The sequence below is a fragment of the Hakea prostrata genome, chromosome 6 (genome assembly GCF_041222555.1).
Source record: "Hakea prostrata isolate BN-2017 chromosome 6, UWA_Hpros_2, whole genome shotgun sequence".
Classification (NCBI taxonomy): Eukaryota; Viridiplantae; Streptophyta; class Magnoliopsida; order Proteales; family Proteaceae; genus Hakea; species Hakea prostrata.
Genome location: NC_142605.1, coordinates 27,799,753 through 27,821,852, shown reverse-complemented (window position 1 = coordinate 27,821,852; position 22,100 = coordinate 27,799,753). Strand labels below are relative to the sequence as shown.

The following is a 22,100-nucleotide window of genomic DNA, read 5'->3' as shown; positions in this document are numbered from 1 at the left end:
GTTTCATTTTAGTATTGCCACATGTCAACTTGCCATAAATGGGTTCACTTGATATATTAAATGAAGGGGAGGGAGGGTGGAAGGGGAGCTTTTGAAGAAAACAGGGCTCTAGTTTGTTTGTTTGTTTGTTTTGTTTTTTTTGTCTGAGGTTCATCCGGCCAGCTTGTGTGCACTTCGATTACATCTTCAGAGGGAGCTTTGTCGTCCGCAAGGATAAAACCCATGACTTCTCACTTGAAAAGTATGAATCTTACCACTCTACCAACCCTGCATTGACAAAACAATGCTTTAATTGCTTGAGGGTATTTATACATGCTTTTGTGGTAAGTTCAAAAAAGGTTAGTATGCATCTACCATGCCTTCCTCTCTTTTGTGGAATATCTGCCTAATGCCTGGCTTTTTTAATTGTGGGTTGTGAAATTTAAAAGGGTTTGTTGGCGGATATAATATCTTCTATTTCTACAAATAACTGCATTGTATCATTCTCTATATAAGAATAATATCTTTCTCTTTCCTAAGAAGACAAGATGAATTAGGAGATTTATCCAACGACTTAGGTTTTTTAGGAAGACCGAACCTCTTAAATGGTTTTCTCTTTTTTGGGTGCATTAGGTCCTTTGTGTTGCTATGCCTAAGAACTGTTTGACAAAATGGATTAACCAATCAGTTTGGGGCCTATGGATATGGAAAAAGTCTACACCAAAGTGCACATTGGACTATGAAGAGAGGAATCCCAGACATGCATGACCCTCCAATGGCTTGCTGCATTTTCCTGCAAGAGGTAGGCCTCTACTTCCAATTCCTGCAGTGATTTGGATATCAATCATGGTTTTTTTTTTAATCTTTAATTATTTTGTTTTCCTTTTAGTGAAACTTAACTCTTCTTGCAATTTATTGGTCTTCTGAAAAAGGGAAAAAAAGGGGTTACAGTCAGGTTTTCCAAACATTGTGTCCAGAAACAGGGGAACCCCACAGGAGCAAGAAATTTATTAACCGGTGATCTTGTATTTAGTCTTCTGTCACCAGCTTTTCCTTCTTTGGATCTTCTAACTATGTCCCACTCAAAATTGCAAATGTTTAGATAACTATGGCAGCTTTTTAGGCTTATCTTCTTTGTCATTGGGTTCCTACAAACACAGAGTCCTTTGGAACCCACCACTTAAATTTGGATAATTCTCTTTTACCCATGCAGCAATTTCCATTGGCGCCTCATTACTGTCAGACTACTTGGTCTCTCTTTCCCTACCATGAATATTCAGTTGTTCACTTCACCTGAAAGTAGGTAAGATGAAATTAAGTACACCATATAGGGACCATATAGTCCCTAATATTTAGCCATGTCTCCTTCGACTCAGGCCTTTGGAGTTTGGATGGCATTGAGAGGCTAATGTGCTAGGGATGGGGGGGGGGGTTGTTATTGTCAACCAATAGAGCAACCATTGATGGCTTTACAGTTCCTTCATCTTATAGAGAAGACAATTTTCTCCTATTTTAGCCATGTTATGTTAGAAAATATAGAAAAGAATGTTGTATCATCTTCATTGATGTACAAGAGACTGGTAGAACTAATCTATTAGCTCCCCATCCCTTTCGCTGGATAACTTAAAAAGTTAAAAGTAATTGGAGGAATCATAAAATGGGAATGGTATTACAAGTTCCTTTGTAGGAAAAAAGGCAAGAAGTCTTCATCATAATGTTTGTGATGCATTGAAATTCTTATTGTAGTAAGTAGATAGCTGGGACAACTCGGTATATCGTCTATGGGGTCCTGCTTACAAGTTGTGATGTTCTATGCAAGAAAGAGGGATTCCTTCCTCCTAATGTATCCTGAAAGTAACTAATTGACTTATAAAACTATATATATAAAATTTTTCATTTTTTTGTAGCAGATAATTCTAGCCAAAGATGTCTCTTACATGGATACATTTGCATTGCCATGTACATCTTCACACCATGACCAAACACAATTCTCTTTTGAAATGGGAGAAGTGAATAAGCCACCACATGCTATGAAAAAAAGAGATGTGGTCTGATTTATAAGTACAAAGATCAGAAGGAACTAACCACAGCAGTTCTTCTCCGATGGAGATGCTGGTTTCACAGGCTGTGAACCATGCAGATATCAATATTGCCAATAAAGCAGATTTTTAATCCAAAAACACTATGATAGTACTCATGTGAGAAGTAAAAAATATAAACAGAAAAGGAAGTATAAGAGAAATCCAGCTACAAACATATATTGCTTGAAGCCTTTTGAAGGAGAACAAGCATTAAATTTATTGTGAAGAAGCTCTATTCCTGACTTTCCCACTTGCTTTCTTAATAGAATCAGTCCTTTGAAGCCTGATCGGCTCTCTAAACTTGGCTATGAACTCAGCTGCTTTCTTATCAACCTCACTATCAACCCCACCATCAGTGCCAGTGTTGGAGACAGCTTCTTTGTCTGAATTTTCTATACTCAAATCTTTAGATGCTCTTCTGACAAGTTATCCAAGAGAGAGAGAGAGAGAGAATTGATAGAACACATGGCATGCAAGTATTTGATAAAAAAATGTTCTTTCTTTTTCATTGGCATGGGAGTGTTTGTTCACAACCAGTAATTCAAAGTTAGTAAAATTTTAAGGTGTTTGTGTCATGTCATGGTATATTAAGGATTCCCTATCCAAATCTAATTCTTTACAAGATCAAAACTTTCTAGATTTATTCTTGTCAATTTTGAATTCTTAAAGATGGTTAATGTTGAGTATATATCAAGCTGGGTCATACCCAATAACCAAGGGGAAGAGATTACAGGTTAGAAAATTAAATAAAAGAGAACATACCTTCCTTTCTCCTCTCGGTCTTTAGAGAGAGAGAGAGAGATTAATGGTGAAAGAAGGGTGAGAAGGTATGGTTGTTCTTCCTTTACGTGAAGAATTTTGATGACCGAAAGTAGCGTAGGAATTTGGGAAGAGTTGTGAAGAAGAAGATATTCTTTGATGCTTGCAGATGTGTTTCACTATTGTGTGTTGTGCTAATGGATAATTATATATATAAATCTTACAGCCAGAAATTAGAGCATTAATTCAGAAATCCATCTCTTACGTACAAGTCTGGATTAGATTTTCCTTGCTCCATTAGCATGCTATTTACACGTCTGCAATTAGTTGAATTCTTTTATATTTTCTAGCTTTCTTCTTCAGCTAGGGTAATATATAAAGCGAAACAGAAAGGAGGTTCTAAGTAATAATTAATCAAAAAATGGAATTCAAAATAGTTAGGCAAAAGCCTTGAAGACCTGAAAAGCACATAGAATGCGTATGAAAATGAAAGCTTTCTAATCCGTTTGATACATTCCTTGAATTGGGTGTTTTGAACTTCGCTTTCTTAATTTGTAGATCTCCCTACTAACCCTTAAATTCGGGTGGATAAATCTGATCTTGACAGTATGAATCATCTTTTGTTATCGTAAGACCAGTTCATTTGTTATCGAGTCGAGCGATAATGAGGTGTTGATTTACCCAGTGTGTTAGGATCCTCTACCTTGATGGTAATGGTTTGTGCTCCCCTCACAGAGGGCCTACTTCTGAATTTTGATAAGAAAAACCAGAGGTGATTCCCCTAGTGTGGTTTCCGTTTGATGTATGGTGAAAATTTGTAAGGGGAGCACGGACTTCAACCCTGACAAGTGGAGGATCCGATCTCTCATTCTATTGGCTTGTTAATCTGCCGAGTTTGGATAATCTACCTTTCAAGGTGGAGTTCTATGATTTCATCATATCACGTATTAGGAGGAGGCCATGTGGGACCCAATAGAGATTTCACTTCTGATTCATTTTGTTAGCACTCAGGTGGTTTCATCGCTATTGTGTGGTGGTACAATGTGATGGGATCATATTTAGACTCTACTAATCCCTTTTGCCAATTAATTGATTCTTTTTTTCTTTTCTTTTTTTGGTTGCTAAGGTCGCTTTTTATGGGTAAGGGATAGGGATATTACAGTTGAGCTAATTAATTGATTCTTTTGTTTTTTTTTTTTGGTATGGTCAATTAATTGATTCAATATTCACAGTTTATGTGGAAGTTGCAATGGGCTGTCTTTATGGACTGGGCCTTACTGAACGAGAAACTTTGAACAAGAATAAGCCCACGATGTTATTGGGCTTTAGTGCAACAACTCTAACGTGCGAGCATGACACTTTTATTGGAGAAGCCCAAGCTGAAGGTAGTTGGGCCGAACCACTCGTTCAACGAACCGGAATTAATAGGATTGAATTGGCGGGTTTGAACCGGGTTCAGATCCTGCACGATTCAATTTTGATACTATACACAGACAACAGAGTCAAGACAACATCGATACTTCCGTGGATTCGTTCTGTCTTCTTCCACCTGAAGAGAAAAAACGCATAGCGAGAGCGAGAGAGAGAGAGAGAGGGAGACGAATGGCTGAGTTTGTGGCGGCAGACACTGAGGCAATCATTGTTAGAATTGAACACAAATCGCGAAAGATCGAAAGCTTACTCAAACAGTATGGTCACCGGCAATCCTCCCACACTTTCCCCTCAGTAGATCTCTCAGATTTCCATTTTCAGTTAGTTGGTACTGTACTGTTGAAGTTATTACTTATAAGTTTCTTTCTCTCCTCTTTCTAAAACCCTAGATTGATCCTTGCACCAGGTACAAACCTGTTGAAGCCCTCAAAACGGCTCTCGAAGGCGCACCTCCCAAGACCAAAGATGAAAGATGCAAAGTATCCATTCTATTCTCGCTTCATATTTTCATTTCCATCCTATTCAAAATTTTATAATCTTCCCCATTTGAGTTGCATTTTGGATTGTGTTTTCAGTCTGCGAATTGGATCGTGGTGCATCGTGCAATGATGGCTATCAAAGACGTTGAAGGGATGTTTTCTGCGTTGGATCCCGAATACTATGACATTCTCATGAAGTATGTCTGCTCTTTTCTCATTATTTGTCCCCTTTTATGGTATCAGTTGTTCGTCATTTCCTACTTTTAATTTGGTTATCACATTATAAGGTATGGGCAGAGTTATCGAATACATATTTTAGGCTAGTGTGTTTCAACTTGTGAATATGTGATTCATTTTGCTTTGAATGGTAAATCATCTTCTCTCATATCATATATTTAAAGCAAAGCCCTTGACCACAGGCAACATGTAGTCGTATTTCCAACTTAGGTTGTAAAGGCATCATTGGAGCATCTCCTAGGCTTCTGGAGCATGGACCAAGTGGGCAATCTATAGTTAAAGCAATATTCAAACCAGTAATAATGTAAAATGAGTTCAACTAATAAGTAATAACCACCCTATGGTAGGATGAATGATAGGTTACAGCAGATTAATTTGAAAAGAAAAGGAGAGAGGTAGATAGATGGGGAGCTAGGGATAAGAGGGAGGTAGGCTATCTCAGCCTGCACATCTCACCACCTTGCAGGACTATACTTTGTAAAACAGAAGCATAAATTCATACATTAAAGCTGCTAAGTGAATTAATTATATAGACTCAAAGACTAGCTCAAAGTAGGAAGTGTTTGCTACCAAGTAGCTTACAACCAAAATCAAAACTTACTATAGAATCTAGTTCCCTTGCATCATAATAGAAAATTAGAAACTCTTCTTTTAGATAAGAAAATGAATAAAAGAAACTGAAAATTTTAAGCTACTTATGATTCTTTGCATAGAGATGAAATATACTTTTTAACACTGAAAATAGAACCTAAAGTATTTCAGCATTAGAATTGTATCTTTCTCAACTTGATGTGTCTATTAGATCCTCTAAAAAAGCAATTTTACACAGCTTGTGAGTACCATGGACAGTATATTCTGATCTGCATCACTACGTTTGCTTAGTTGATGGCTTGGCTTTGAGTCCAAGCACTAATGAAATTGGTACAACTGCGATCAGATATTACTATACGAGTGTCAGCCACCCTAATATTGTCGTTATTAATCATATATTCTGTTGGTATTCCTTACTTTGGCAACCAGATATTACTATACGAGTGTCAGCCACCCTAATATTCTCGTTATTAATCATATATTCTGTTGGTATTCCTCACTTTGGCAACTGATATTATATTTCTATTTGTCTTCTTTACATAGATCTTACTGTTGTATGCTTTAGAACATTGCATCTAGTGGTTTTGATGTTGTCATCATGCAATACTACCTCCTTTGATTTGAAATGACTGCTATTACACACCCCCTCCCCCTGCTTGACCAGTAATAGTCTTCAAAGGCTCTGAGAACACACTACAAATCCATCTCCCACCACGAAAATTCACATTTCTACCTTATTGGGTATTAATACTAATTCAGTTGTTATGAAATGGTTTACAAAGTATTAATACTAATTCAGTTGTTATGAAATGGTTTACAAAGTTAAGTGGTTGCCATGTCTACTGCTGCTTCTTTTTATTCTTCATTAGCATGTTTAATGACAATTTGACCTCATCAAACCTCCACCACCCCCCACCCCACCCCCCCCCCCCCCCCCAAAAAAAAAAAAAAATCTGTTCTCGCTGCAATAATATTAATTAACAAAGAGGAAGATACCTAGAAACCATGTTGAATTCCCAAATGGCAAGCACCAAATATCTAAGTGCTAAATAATGAAAGCTCCAAAGATAGATTTCCATTCTTATATTTTGACGGGTAAACATGTGGAATAGTCCATATATTATAGGATGAAAAAAGTTATTCTTTTTGGTGTGTGTGGTTTTTTTTTTTTTGGGGGGGGGGGGGGGGGGTCTCTAGACGTGGGATGGGTAGGCCTTAGAGAGTTCCTAATGCCTACTTAATTTTGAAATGTTGGTGCTTGTCAACTTTGCAGTCTCGTGGGGTACTGGAGAAAATCTGAGATGTTTACTCTCTCTATCTCTCTTTTTCTTGTTTGGTGTGGCAAAAGAAGCTTGAAGTGTATTCAGAACTCCGCTGATGTATGTCATCATAGGGAGATCCTTTTCCGGTGGCATTGATGCTTTTCAGGTTTGTCTGTAATGATGCACCATGTTAAATACTTGTTGATTGCAAGGTTTAGAGCAAAGAAGGGCCTTGGTGCAACAGTAAGGTTGCTCCATTTTGACCAAATGGTCGCTAATTCAAGTCTAGAAACAGCCTCTCTGAGGTAGTAGTGGGGTTAAGGCTACATACTTTATGATCCTCCCCCATAACCCAGACCCCATATTGATAGGAGCCTCATCCATTGGGTACACCCCTTTTATTAAGTTTTACAGTGTGGAAGACTTAAATCTCCAGCTTGACAGGCAATTTACTCATGTCTAATGAACCCCAGTGGTGGGTTACATTATACATCTACCTGCCGGATTTTTATTTGCAGCAGTCCTGCTGCCAGCAGCCAATAGTGGAGATTGTGCCACATGTACAAGAAACCATCCAACAGTGTTAAATCAAAGAGAGGGGATATAGATGTAAATAATCTTTCTTTTATTACATTTTTAAAAAATTATTATTTACAAAAAGGGATTTACTATTTGTAAATTTGCATAACCAAATCCCTAAATCTACCCGACCCTAGAAATCAACGAACCTCTACCCAAAGAAGAAGAACAATCCTTATGCTTCACTGATTCATTGCTCTGAAAGAGTTTCAAACAAAAACAATCATTGAACTATACCTATGTTCCACCATTTTAGCACCATTCCTGATGGACGTCAAGGAAAGAAAGAAGAAATGAACCAAATCTCCACAGAAAATTTGAATCGGGTTCTGATGAGAGTTACAATGGAACGCCCACAGTTGCTCAGTATTACTGGCAAGCAAATTTGAAAATTTGGTCAAGTGAACCAATTTATGGTATACCTAAGTCGGTGATTTTTTATAGGAGCTAATTGTCAGGTTTGGGAATGATATTTGGCTGATCTTAACTTATTAAGCCTGAAATCTTCGGTCACAATCCTTAGATGGCTCTTGAAAACCAGGAAACTAACACCATTCGTAGAGAAGTTGATTTTCATTAATACTTCTTTAAAAATTTACTCTCTCGATTCAACCAAGGTTTTTCAACTATTTCAAGAGATAAAAACCGTAATTCGTTTGCGTGTTTTGGCGGCGTTTGTATAGAAATACCCAGATAAAAAATCCAAGTCACTCAAATGAACCAAGAAAGAAGGTAGTTAACATGTTACCTTGAAACATTTGCAAGGGAATATCTTAGTGGCCCCTTAGTGACTGAAAATGACTTCGTTTGTCAACAATTTCAGTCGAACCACGGTTGAATGTGATTTAGAAATGGAAGAATTAAATGGTGAAGGATTTAAGAACCACTGCGATAATCTCTACCTCGGTTTATTGAGTCTTGTTTTACGTTACTAGGCTTAAAATGGAGAAGGATTTTTGTTTGCTCGCCATCATTGGAGAAGAAGGCAGACAAACCACAGCTAGGGTTTCCAAGAAATAGGGGTTTTGGGATCAGGTAGATGAAGGACTTATTTTGTAAATTTGAAAAAATCAAATCTTTCAATGTAAAAATAAAATGTTTTATTTACAAATACACCTCACTTTTTGATTTTTAACCGTTGGATGATTTTTTGATTACGTGGCAAAATCGGTACCATTAGCAGCAGCCGGCAGCGGCTGCTGCAAATAAAAATCCCTATCTGCCCCAAAGATTTAAATAAAAATAAAAAATAAAAAAAAGCAACAAGGATAAGTAAAATAGTAAGGTGGGATTGCTAAGATGTTGCTTGGTCTAGTTGTCTTCAGTCTTACTAGATTTTTGATAGTTTCTGTTAGAAGTACTTAACTGTACCAATTGGCCAAGCCTGCACCTTACTCCAGTATGTTACAACTTGTTTGTGCTTTCCTTGCCTGATACTTAAGCTTCATGGCATTAACAACTTGTGAATCTCTGGATGCGCCTTATTTTTCTGCACTGCTATCCAATATTCACTCTCTTTTGGTGATCTCTGATATTTATAAGATGAAAACCATGTAGAATGGAAATTTTTCTGGTAAAATGAGTATGGAAAGTTTGGATTTTGCTTGATATTTTCTCTTCTATGCAGTTTTAGTGGAATACAAACGGAGCTTCTAGATATCTAGTTCTCTATAATTGAAAATCACTTGACTGATTGTTTTGTAATTGTAAATTGTGTTTTCAGATATGATTATCTGTATTTATATTTATTTTAGTCAAAAACTGAACATTAATTCTTCAGTCTGATCTCTGTCCTTCTAGCCTACAAAAATTTAACCTTATAGGCCAATTTTTATCAATTACTGGATAGCCCTAAATGCAGGATTGTTGGCACTTAGTCCTTTTAAGTTCTTTTGGTAGTGTCCCTTGAGATGGCTGTTGTCTATGAGTTTGATGCAAACTGGTCCAGGAGACCCAACTTTAAAGAGGTAAAGGGGAGTTTTCACATATACGTGATAGATAGAATTATTCAAATCTCAGGTACTGGAGAAAACCCTAGCCAAGCAAGTGCAAATGGCCGAGGATCCAAAGATTGCATATTCTGCCTTGCATTATGTCCCTCTTAAGACTAACCCTACCCTTGTACAATGAACTTGTGACATTTTTTGTAGTTCTGATGGTGGAACTGAGGTCCAGTGTTCTGCGAGTTCATCTTCCTCTTAGTTCAGAACAAATCCTGATGGTGGTTTGGTTACACTGATAAATTTTTGGTAATCTTGAATTTCTTGATTAACCTGGGATTTAGCTGATCGGAAGAGTTTTCTTTGTGGGATCTTTATCTTGGATTTTGGTTTTAAGAATTTAGGTTCTTTTCAAGTTTCCCGAGCATCAAGACCTATGGATTAGTTGGAAAAGTTGGGGTTCTCTTTTTTCCTTGTATGTTGGGTTTGATCCATGCATCTTCAAGTTCAAGTTGATATATTGGAAACTGCAAAATAGGGATATTTTTATGTAGCTTGAGAACCAGAGTTCAGAAGAGCCCAACTCTTGGTTCAAGTATAAGCTCTTGATCCAGCAGAAGTTGCGAAATCTGATCAACATAGCAGCCTGCAATTGCGAGTCTATAGCTGAAACACGAGCATAAAACAGGAATCGGCAAGTACTAAAACCTGAGAATAATAAATTGTACTTTCTGGGATTGAACTCCAGTATAGCAACCAGATCAAGTCAAAAGTCCTTAATCTGGGCAGAGAGATAGCAGTCTATTGAGATAATATGACCATTACTTAATTGACATGTGCAAAACAGAGTATGGAGCCTTGTCTTGTCTTATGTTGAAAACAAACAGCACTCCTAATCTGAGAAGTAAACATAAAATCCTAATTTGACTATGATAATTTTGATTTCTGATTATGACTTTACCAATAACATCCCTGAACTAGGAAGCAAATAATATTATAAAAACTGAGTTCTTGTAGCTGGCCGATCAATCTTCATGTAACTGGTCCTTTTATGATAATTGCTTTTAAAACAGGAATAAGACGTATACCCTCTATTCAGGTTCAGCTAAACTATTCTTTTTCTGTTGTCATTTTTAATCAACTGATGGTTTCTTTCTTTTTTGAACTGTAAGTCTGGAAAGTAAATATTTCTTATCGTCTTAATATTTTGTAGGTACTTGTATAGAGGTTTGGCTACTGGAGACCGTCCTACATGTGACCAGTGCCTTCGGATTCACGAAAAGCTGACTGAGAGAGCTGGCTTGGGTTGCATACTGCGTGCCCTTTCTGACACAATCAACGTAGTTTGATACTTAGATGAGCTTCAGCATTCTTAGACACAATGTAGATAAGAAAACATTTGTAGTCACTTATCCTGTCTTTTCTGTACAACTTTCACTTGTTTGTGTCAAATGGGCTACAGGCCAGAGCTTGTTGATCTTGTAGAAATAATTTCAATAAAATATTTTCTGTTTTCGAGTAATTTTACTTCGGGAACTTAGTAAACTTTGTGTGAGCCGATAATTGCTTGAGTTCAATTTGATTTACTGCAACATTGAACTCCCAGGTCTAGTCACACATCTACCCTGCATAAGAAGAGCAAGGAACCAGTGAGTTTAAAACAAAATGGATATTTTAGTTGGTCATACATCATTTCCTTTATAGATCCTAAGAACAGTGGGTCTCACCGTTTTTGATTTCTCATCAACTTTGGAGCTCCTCACTGAAAAGGTGATAATGACATAAAGGATGGATCAGACAGGTTCCTACCATGAACAAGTGCTGTTGGATCCAATAATTCAGCTCTAACAGTGTTACCCATCATTCTGACCTGGCTTTCCCTCTTCTGGACATTTTGTTCTTTGGATTGATTGTCTATTGGCCTTCCTGCCGAAAGCTTCATTGAGGAATTGACTTGTGTGATTGATAAAACTCTGTTAAGTTCCTGTGATTCTATGATGGTTGGTACTTCAATATTAAAGAAAGGTAAAGGATTGGCAGATGGTTCTCATCCATTGCAACAGTAGGTTTCATGCTCCAACAAACTGGTCCATCATCATAATCATCGCCTTGGATCTTGAACTTATTTTGATGTTTGGAATCTTTACTTTTGGGAGGTCCTGCTGCTACGTTTTCTCCTTTTCAGAGGAAAAAAAAACTTTTCTGTGCTTTGGTTGTTCATACCACTAAGCACTGGTATCAAATAGAGATTATGATATATCACCACAATACTGATGGTTATAAGCACCTAATACAGGTGAGATTTGATCATATTAGCGTATAGTCAGATCAGACCATTTGGATATTCATCTATCCTACTCAGTTTAACATTGTCTCTCCTGAATGGGATTTGTCATCGACCTGTGGTGAGATAGATTATCACTTTAGAATATTTACTTCTATGTTTCATGAAAAAATTGTCCTTTGAAAATCTTCACGCATTTGCTGCTTGAGGAAGAAGGGAGAAAATGATTAGATGTACTGTTAGCAGGGAAAACACAAATAAAGGCAAAAAGAAGTATTCCCTCTTCATCATGGATGAGCATGAAAGCACTTAGAAAGAAAGAAAGAAAGAAAAAGAAGCAGAAACATATTGAAATTGGGAATTGAGAAAGGCTTCTCTGAATAGTTTCTACTAAGTAAGTATTACCTACTAGGGCTAGTCTATCATACTAAAAGGGTACTTGAGACAGAATCTTCCTTTTAGCTCCTCAGTTTTCACGAGGAAACTGAACAAAGGTTGAAAAGGTCCCAAAGGAAAGAACAAAAGCAACTGTCCAATTAAAATCTGGGAACTTTTTCATTCTATGTTTTATATTATATTGGGCAAGGTGAACTGGGTTTGAGGGATGAGTTGCAGCTTTTCCTGTCTAAAGAAGACATAGCACATGACATTGAACACAAAGACCCACCATGTGATAGGTTAACTATTCATATATAGTGTTTCTTTCCTTTACTAAACAGAGCTATCCCACCCACCATGTGAGAGACATAGGTTGGTAACAGTACTTTTCTCATTCATCTCTGAAGGCACTTCCATCCATACAGGCCTCAGTCAGAGAACTGGAATTTTCTGCTGCTGCTCATGTGGTAACTGGTAAGGAAAAGGTTTCTCTAATTAAGTTTTCAGTTTTTGACCCAAAACAAGAAGGAAAAAAAAAAGGTGTCTCCACTGCTGAATAACATTTTCTGCCACTTGAAAAGTTGATTTGTTGATTACCAAAAAATAAGAAAGGTTGATTTGTTAACCGTCCATTTGATTTCATAGACTCACAGAGAAGTTAGGCATTTTTTTTTCCGGGTGTTTTGGGGGGGGGGGGGGATTGGTTTAGAATCTTAAATATCTTTTTAAATACATAAAGAAGACTAGAAGAGTTGTAATAACATCCATATTCCTAACCCAAATTGTTGGTCCTAGTATTCGAGGCTCTAGTCGGAAGAAGATATTGACTATCCAAATTGAAACCCACGTCAACACCATGCCTTATTGGGAATTGGAAGAAGATCAAGTTGGAACCTGGATGGATTGGGCAGATGGATATCCAATGCGAGAAAGTTTGAGTTAAAAGATGTCTACGAGCGAGATAAGAGCCTCCACATGTTGATTAAGGTCGTAACCGAGCTAGGGATCAATTGCAGAGCAAAATGCCTGAATACCAAAAAGTTACAAGGGGACAGTTGCTTAAGGCGCTTAATTGACCAAGCAACTGGCAGCCCTAGCGGTTGACTGAAAAATTTGGCAAAAAAGTCTGATTTGCCCTTTGATACCCTATTTAAGGTCTTTTATAACCTAATTTTGTATTATTTTATTCTTGAAGGTTGCCGTGGACTGAAAAGAGTCAAAGAACATGTGGTTGGTGGAAGAGAGCCTCTTTTTGCAAAGAATTTTTTTCTTCAACTTTTAGATCCTAAGTGAAGGTAAGTCTAACACTCTCTTAAACTATTTGATTTTACCTTATTAGAGAGTAGTTATTCTTATATTATTTCTGTTGTAGTGATTTGAATTAATATATTGTTTTCCCATTGATGATCTTGATTAAATCATGCCAAGAGGAATGGATTTTACATCCAATTCAATGGCGGATCTTATTGAAAAAGATGATGTAAATCTAGATTTTCTTAATGAGACCAGGATTATTGAGTGGCTTCTCTAGTGTTCTAAGGAAGTGATTTAGACTTGGATTAATCCAAATACACAAATCAAAGATGGGATCCAAAATCTGAATTTCAAACTTGAAATTCTACTTGAGACTGGGGTGGTCACTTAAGAGCAATCGGCGCAACAGTTTAACCGACCGGCTGGGTTACAAAGGTTGTTTTGGAGTTATCTTTGCTCTCAGTTTGAATCATAAACTCTAATGTAACAATATAATCATAATCTATAAATTTTTTTTGAGATTTGCTAAAGTATTTGCTTGAGAGGACTTAGCACTTCTAATTGTAATTTTTCTTCTTCTACTAAGTCAGGTAAGAACATAATTGCATGTGTAGATGAATTGTTTAATATGATGAGTTGCTAACTGATCTAAGCATATTAGTGATTCAATAACTTGCTATAATTATTGTCATGCTTGTGTCATCATTGATTATGACTTGTGAATAATGTTTATTGCATTTTACTTCTTTTGTAGAATGTTGTTGTTTGGTATGACTGTGAATTGGGGAATTATTGGCTTAGGATATCATGGGCTATGGTATGAGACATTGTCCACTGATGCTCCACAACACTTTTTATGGTTGTTGCCCTTAATGATTAGGATTACTCACACATGCTACTACATTTTTGGCAAGGGTATTGAAGCTGAGTGACCCGTGATAGTAGTGACGCGGTCCTGTGAGCATCCAATAGAGGTAAACAATACTATGGTTGCATACAAAGGTGGGATTGCATATGTTAGGGTTGGGCTTATGGGTGTCAAAAAACAACTGCCCCAACAATATGTGAATGATCATAGGGTTAAGGAATGTGATCCAAAAGAGGTAATCAGTCCGTGAGGATTTTCATTCTTAGGTGGATAATGATACTAAACTAAAAGGGCACTAAACATGAGGAAAGGTATCGAGGATCACATGTAGTGTATTACCATATGACTTTGCATTGGGTGTAGAATCCCCAACATATGCTAGTACTCAGACCCAATGGTTATGGTGAGAGAGTGTGGACTTGTAGATGTGAACCGTACCCCTTACCTAGGATCCCAATCGAGGTAGTCAATCCGTGAAGGATCAAAGTGACAAGACCTACCTAGAAAAGAGCTGACGTTTTATCTTAGAGCATATATGCCTATATAGAGACTAGCATGGTTATTCTTCGTTTTCTTAAATGCATATTTGCATATCATGTCATTTTCTTGTGCATTATCATGAGGTTATGCGATCTTAGTATATATGTGATTGTTACCTTATGGTGTTCATTAGAACTCATCTTTGTGGATTTTTTTTTCCAAATCCTTTACAATTTTTTCATGAGAGATTCTCTATAGATGGGAGAATCCCACTAAAGAGATATTAGAGACGCCAGTGAGATCTGGTCAAATAAGCACACAACTTCCTATGGGTGTATAAAGTGTTCTTATGACACCCATTGATGGAAAAAGAGCCTTAGTTGTTCGCTATTTAGATAAGGGGATGAAAGAGTCCTTATTTTGTTCTTAATTATTATTGATAGTGTCTCATTTATTATTAATAGTATAACTAAGATTTTGTGGCTATGAATCACACTCACAAGTTGTAGACAGTCTTTTGTTTTCGTTGATACTTTCATATTGGATTCATTCTGTACTCATTTATTGAGTTTTGGAACCTTTACTTTCTTTAATTAATTATTGAATTGTTCGTTTTGTTCTTAATTTATATTGATAGTGTCTTATTTATCATTAATAGTGTAACTAAGAATTTGTGGCTATGAATCACACCCACGAGTTGTCGAGGGTTCGAAATTGTCTGATGGAGTGTGATAATAGTGATTTCACATTTAACCATTGGGTCATGGAAATGTAGGTACAACTTCAGATTCCCAACTTCTACACCAATATACGCTAATCAACTAAATCCAAATATGATATTGACGAAACGTAGATTCAATAATGTATTTATTATAATAAAAAAAAAAAAAGTATTTAGACTCTATCATAAAACAAAGACGGAAAAAAAAAGAAGAAAAGAAAAGCCAACATCAAGAAAATTTAAAATAAGTTAGGGTGTCTATGATTGATATATGCTTCTAGAGGTGAAAAGAAAATTTTATAAGATCATAGCAGCTAAAATGGATATTTTTGGGGGGAAAAGAAAATTTTATAAGACCATAGCAGCTTTAATGCATATTGTGACACGTTTGGTATTGGGGAAAGTGACTTTGCTTTCAGGGATGTTTGGCCGTTTGGGGCTAGGCCATTTCAGGTCTGAAACGTCTCTAAATGGCCAATAGTTTTTGTGGACCCCAAATGGCACGACTGTTGTTTTCTTTTTCGTATTTTCTGTTACTTGTTAACGGATCTATCAATGAAAATATGTAAAACTAAATTAGGACTGTAAAACATTTCTTCTTCATAATTGAGAGGGACTATTGCTTTGCTGTAGATGCATGTAATCTGCCTTCGTGGAAGTGAAACCACATAAATCTTTTGTTTTTTATTTATTTATTTTTATTATGTTTTCTTTTTTGGCAATATTTGTTACTCAGAAAGTAACCATTGAAAAAAATGAAGATGAACTGATATAGCTTCAAAATTTTTCTTTTTTTCTCTTTTTTTTTAATAATCAAATATCTTCAACTTATTACAAGTTAAAAGAAGGTTATTTGACATGACCTACCTTTAAACAGAATTTGATTTATTAGTATTATTATTTTTCCCAAATGAGGAACTGATATTTAAAGGTGGGGACAATTACATATGTATGCCACAGAAAACGTCGGACTAACACATCAGGTGCCTTTTTGGTATCAATTCCATTACTTTATGCCTATTTATATAAATAAGTACAAGAATTCATTATTGGTCAAGAATGAAAATGGTTTGATGAATTTTATGAAATAATTATGAAATGGAATAAGTTTGGTGTCAAGATAAAAATTATTAAAAATGATAGTAACAGTGAGAGGGTTGGTTGTAGAATGTTATTGCTTTTTACCTCTTCTTAGCTTGTCTTCCAAATGGATTTCTCTCATAATCCAATGGAAAAGTTCATTATGGTTTTGGAGGTTTTTCTTTATTTTAAATTTTTGGATAGATACACATTTTTTTTCTCATGTCATGATAATTGTACAAGAGCCTAAGAGATGTCGATCATTAGTAACTCCGATGATAATTTTTTTTTAGAGAAGAAGAACTTGATTCAGATACCTGTATAAGAGACAAAACATATCTAAAAAAATCTTAGATGTGATCGTTAAAAAGGTGAACATACTGATATGGTGGTCTTTCTATACGAAAACGTAAGGCCGGAAAGGTTCAAACCTCTATTCCTCTTTCCCCAAGATGGTGGAAAGGGCTTGCATGATTTTTCACTGATTTTGCTTCTTGATCTTGTCAAAATTTCGACCAAAATCTCGATCTGGACCATTGATTTTCAAGGGCCGAGATCTAGATTTCAGTCCAAATCTCGGTCCTACGGCCGATTTAGTTGACAAGATCGACCTGCGCCATTATCGTCCAGGTCTTCTGCAAAGTCCTGATCTCCACAACGTAGGACGATTGGCTTTGAATGTAGGCTACCTAAGAACAAAAATCCATCTTAATCAACAACATTTAATCAAGACAAAGCTATGTTATTCTCATCGCTATCAACGGTTTGATGAAAGGGGTGGGGGGGGGGGGGGTGGAAATTAATGCATGCACCATGTATTTATTTGGATTCTCTGATGACAAAGCAAATGAATTGAATTGCAATTTTTACCTTTCTATATTTGAATTAGTTTTTTGTTTTATATTGTCCAGTTTCTCTCTGTTCTAGCATTCCAAAACAGACTAGTTTTCTGATTGATACCAAGATGAGCAGCATGAAGGGGAGGGAAGATGAACCCTACTTTCTTCAGACTTTCACATATCCTGTTCAATATGACCATAATTAAAATTCCTGTGTCACAGAAACTCAAAGGTATGTGACAACCAATCTAATCATACAAAATAATTGATATCATCAGCAACCACTTTCACATATCCTGTTCAATACCTACTTCGGATCACAAACAACGTTGTTTGAGATGGAACAACTTTACAAATACAGCAAAAATAGAACCAAGTAAATAGAAGTACCCCAAGCGAGCGACATTAAAATTACATTACACAGCAAGGGACGAGCTAATCATTGTTTATATTCATGCCTTTCTTTTAACTCTTTAATTAACAATTTCATCTAATTCCTACACAAAGTTTTCCCAACAACACTATTTTTTTTTTCTCTCTTTTGGGGTTTTCTTTTCTTTTCCAGGTTTTCCTAGTCAACGAGCGAGTCTAGCGAATAAAACTGCTTCCTCCTCTTCCGTACAGTGTCGCCAAATCCACGAGGATTGTCAAAATGACCAAAAACACCCTTATCTAAGTTAATTACGAGTTACGGCCAAGAAGTAGCGGGAACGAAGCATCGGCTGCGGCGGCGGTGGATCGGAGATGGAGCCCATGAGTTGATGCGGCAGGGGTGGTGGGCCGGAGCAATCGGATGGCAGAGAGAGGCGCGGACGGCTGGTTTGCTCCGGGAGCGGAGGACGTCGATGACACGGCGACGCGCTCGCATGAGGGGCACATTGTAAGGGTGGTTGGAGGGGTCATGTGCATGTAGAACTGCGGCGATAGTTTCAGTGCCCTTAGCTCTTGTACCTCCTTCTGCAACCTCCTGTTCTCCTCTGTCAAGTTCTCACAGCATCTCTTCAAGAACTCGCAGTCCACCTCAGTTTGCTTCAACTTAGTCCTGAAATCCACATACATACGTTAGCTTTTGAGCTATTTCGAAGATTTCTTCTTTTACTTTGATTTCCACTAATCAGAGATGTATCTCACCTTGCTCTTCTGTTCTGGAACCAAACTTCCACTTGTCGAGGTCTAAGGTTCAGTTGTTTGGCCAGCGCAAGCTTTTGCTTCTGTTATCGCAAAAATGAAGTCAAAAGACGGCAACTACTGATAAACAGGGGTAATAGTTATGAGTCTTAATACTTACGGGATTAAGAGTATTGTGTTCTTTGAAGCTTTCTTCGAGAATAGCGGATTGGTCCTTTGAAAGTCTGAGTTTCTTCCTAGATCCGTCGCCGTCTTCTTCGTCACTCATTCCACGCGAACAGGCTCTTTCAATCTCAAGCTCATCTCCGGTTGTTTCCCTCTCACTTCGCTTTCCGCTTACGCTCGATATCGTGCTGTTCGGAGAGGAGACAACGGCTTCATCCTCGCACTCGGCAGTTGATGGCAAACGATTCACATCAATTCCTTTAAGGAAAGATCTTGTCTCTCCTCTGTAGATTTCTAAGTTACGATCTGTAAAATAAGAAACAGAACAAGGTTAATAGACGTCCAAATCAACTTTATACCGAATAAATCTCCAGATAAGGTAAACTTTTAAAAAAATTGATGAATCACTCGAATCTCGGTCATGGATCTGATAGGCGACTAAAGAGGGAAGTAAATAGAGGGATTTGAGTTCTGATCACAAAAGAACGGCATGCATCGCTTTTGAAAAAGGCAACACACGACCTTAAGCTTCCTTTTGCAGCAGGTAAAGATTAAAAGGAATAGCGAAGATCAGGATGAAGTAGAATATTTGAAACAAAGGCTCTTTGCATGTAACATTCAGATTAAGAATGATGGAAATCCAGAGATCTATTCGACAGTGCCGCACCAGATCTAATGTTCCAATACTGAAGTATCAAACGGATCTAACATGCAAACCGAAACGAAGAAGTACCTGAAGAAGCGAAGGCCTCATTCCAAGAGTTCTTCTGAAACAAGAAGGGGGAAGGTGTGGCAGACGAAACAGAGGAAAGCATGAGATTCAGCTGCAACGGATGATGTTGTTTTTCCGCAGTGCTCAAGCTCAAGCTCAAACCTAAATCTTCCTTTTCAACCATCATCTTCTCTCCGAACTTCTCCTTCTTCTTCTTCTTCCTGGTTTCAGACCACCTAGAGTTGAGTTTAGGGTTTGAAATCTCCGAAAGCAACCACAGAGAACAAAGAGAATCAGGAAAAAGAGGAATGGAGAACTTGGAAACGCTTTCGGCTTTTCTCAGTTCAGCGGTGAAGAGAACGGCTTTATATAGAGGTGTCCTTCCTTCAATCATGACTTATGTCAGGCGCTGGTGTCCCTATTATCTCATCTCAATCATAACTCCCTCAGCCCTCTTAACTTAATCATGGTTAAACCTCTGGTTAAGCTCTCTCTCTCTCACTCACACTGTTCATACACATTGGGTGAGCTTTCGTTTCTCTCGTTCTTTGTGGCAAGTTGACCGTTGACTAAAATACCAGTTACATTATAAAGAGATATATTCCAATTCAATGCTTTTCGTCGGTTTCCCCAACTCCGAAACTGCAAAGTGCAAAAACTGCCTTCACAGTTTCAGAAAAAAGTGAACAAAAAAGAAGTCTCTGTGGGTTTTAAATGACCTTTCTTAAATTCTCTTCCGTAAATGCCATTTATTTTCCCTTTTATTAAAGCAACTATAATGCTTTCTTTATAAGGAAATATTGGCAGTTTCCAGGGGTAATAAATTCATATTATATAATATTATTATACGTATCTGAAGGATAGGATAGGAATTTGGGAAATAGTAGGATGTTTCGAGGAAATAGCAGGACATAAACCCGAATGATTTAAATGGATCTGGATCCAGATAGTTCTTTGCAGTTGGGTGGACCACCACTTGAGAGTTGCAGTGTCTTACTACTAGGGCCCACAGTGTCTGACTTGTCAATCATCAAAGTTTTGATTAGACGGCTCCGATGGCGTATGATTTATGTTGTTTATTGTCCTTTTCTCTTTGTTTGTTTTTACGTAGAGATGACGTGACCTTTGGATAGGATACCAATCTGATGCACTGGATTGGTATTCGAGGTCGGGGAAGAAAGTAGAAACCAGAAAAGGGAAGGGACAAGGGAGAATGGTGGTCACGTGGGAGAAGGTGATACAAAATAGGGATGGGGTGAGGGAGAAGAGAGAATAGGGCAGAAAACGGTGCCCCCAACTCACGTGGAACAAGCATGTCTTGTTCCGACACGTACTACATGATATAGAAATACGTGACACGTGGGTCCCTCGAAGCTACAGCCGTGCGTGTCATGTTGTCCCTCCGAGCCCAGACACGCACTTCTCACAATCATTGGACTCCCACCACTCCTCTCCTCTCTCTCCTCTTTCTCTCTCTACTCTAGTGGTTTTCATGCACAGCCAGGATAGCCTCCACCTCTTTTCAATTACACTAATGCCCTCATGCTTATGCTTAATTGACATACATGTAAAATAATTTTCTTTCAAAACCACATTTGACACGCAAGTAATTTTAGTATCAGATTAATGTAATTGTCAATTTAATCATTTTCATGCATATTAATGTAAAGTTAATGTCAAAACCTACCCAATTAATTGTACCATCTCCAACAAATTAAACAAATATAATTCAAAAGAAGCCAAACGGATTACTATCATGTCAATTTCGAATTAGGATGCAGCATGCCATAAACCAAAATTAAACAAAACTGATGACAACACTTAAAATATGAAAGTATGCTTATCATGTGGCTAACCATGATTAGGTTGAAACTAAACGTGGAAGTAAGTCTTTTCTGTCTACAACAATTTCTGGCCATTTGAGTTAAGAGATGATAGAAATGATTTCTGATTTCCATAAACCAATACAAAATGTCACCAAAGAGGGTGACATCTAGTTATAATAATGATAGAAAGCACCATATATGATACAAGCTTACCCTATCAAATCCCATTTGACTGATTAGAAGTAAAGCAAAGTGAAATCATTTTGAAATAAATAAATAAATAAATAAAAACTTTTAATCATCACGCAGGCTAGAGAAGGATGTAAAATGACTTTAAGAATGGAGAGACACAATAATAGCATTCGTGAAAAGGAGGGGCAGCCTTGTGCCGGGCGGCATTCATTAGGTCAGGACCAGAAAGAGGAAAAAGGAGAATGTATGGGGTATATGCGTCATTTAGTTAAGAGTATTAGAGGAGGAGGTTTTATGATTGTATTATGAGTGTTAAGTTGGTAATCAAGTAATTAAGAGATTTAGATTTGGGATTTGATAAATTAATTATACTAAGTGGGATTAGGGTGAATGATTAAAATCCGGGAAACTGTCGGGTAATGATTGTGTGTCCCCACAGGTGCGTGTTAGCTGTCCCACGTGTTCCCACTTAATAATGGATGAGTTTCGCTACCCGACAACCCATTTCATGCGCCCCCCTCCGCCCCCACCTTTTTCTTTCTTCCCGTAACGCTTGGCCCCGTCCAAGGCTCGTCTCCCATGTGATTTCCACGTGACATTGAGCCTTTCCATGTGTACACCCATTGCCGTCACTACCATCAATTCACACGTCACGGTCTCAATGATAAATATTTTAGATAATTACTCACGCCTCCTTATACTATAGCTTAATTTGCATCTTATCCTTTTTATTTTTTAAAATTATTAACATCTTTATCATTAACCTCCGCTGGTTGAGAGATTATTTAGCTTGGGTAGTATAATGTCTATTTTTTCATTGGCTAAAAGCCTAAAA

General features: G+C 37.3%; 2 protein-coding genes across 2 annotated transcripts; one reads left to right on the top strand and one right to left on the bottom strand.

Moving 5' to 3' along the window:
* The first annotated feature begins 4,326 nt into the window (after positions 1-4,326).
* Positions 4,327-11,017, top strand: LOC149013026 (ARP2/3 complex 16 kDa subunit (p16-Arc)). The gene is made up of 4 exons (XM_089159675.1): positions 4,327-4,507; positions 4,657-4,729; positions 4,826-4,926; positions 10,552-11,017. The coding sequence occupies exons 1-4, from the start codon at positions 4,422-4,424 to the stop codon at positions 10,685-10,687; spliced, it is 396 nt and encodes a 131-aa protein (XP_089015801.1). The 5' UTR covers positions 4,327-4,421; the 3' UTR covers positions 10,688-11,017.
* A 6,184-nt stretch (positions 11,018-17,201) lies between these two features.
* LOC149013025 (homeobox-leucine zipper protein HAT4-like) lies at positions 17,202-19,618 on the bottom strand. The gene is made up of 4 exons (XM_089159969.1): positions 19,269-19,618; positions 18,531-18,841; positions 18,374-18,453; positions 17,202-18,284 (listed from the first exon to the last, which is right to left on the bottom strand). Exons 1-4 carry the CDS (start codon positions 19,432-19,434, stop codon positions 17,924-17,926), a joined length of 918 nt encoding a protein of 305 aa, XP_089016095.1. The 5' UTR covers positions 19,435-19,618; the 3' UTR covers positions 17,202-17,923.
* Between the last annotated feature and the right edge of the window lie 2,482 nt (positions 19,619-22,100).

Coding starts and splice junctions, on each gene's coding strand:
- LOC149013025 (XM_089159969.1), bottom strand. CDS start 19,434: ATGATGGTTGAAAAGGAAGATTTAGGTTTGAGCTTGAGCTTGAGCACT. Junction 18,842..19,268: donor TGAGGCCTTCGCTTCTTCAG/GTACTTCTTCGT, acceptor CTTATTTTACAG/ATCGTAACTTAGAAATCTAC. Junction 18,285..18,373: donor TTCCAGAACAGAAGAGCAAG/GTGAGATACATC, acceptor TGTGGATTTCAG/GACTAAGTTGAAGCAAACTG.
- LOC149013026 (XM_089159675.1), top strand. CDS start 4,422: ATGGCTGAGTTTGTGGCGGCAGACACTGAGGCAATCATTGTTAGAATT. Junction 4,730..4,825: donor CCAAAGATGAAAGATGCAAA/GTATCCATTCTA, acceptor TTGTGTTTTCAG/TCTGCGAATTGGATCGTGGT. Junction 4,927..10,551: donor TACTATGACATTCTCATGAA/GTATGTCTGCTC, acceptor AATATTTTGTAG/GTACTTGTATAGAGGTTTGG.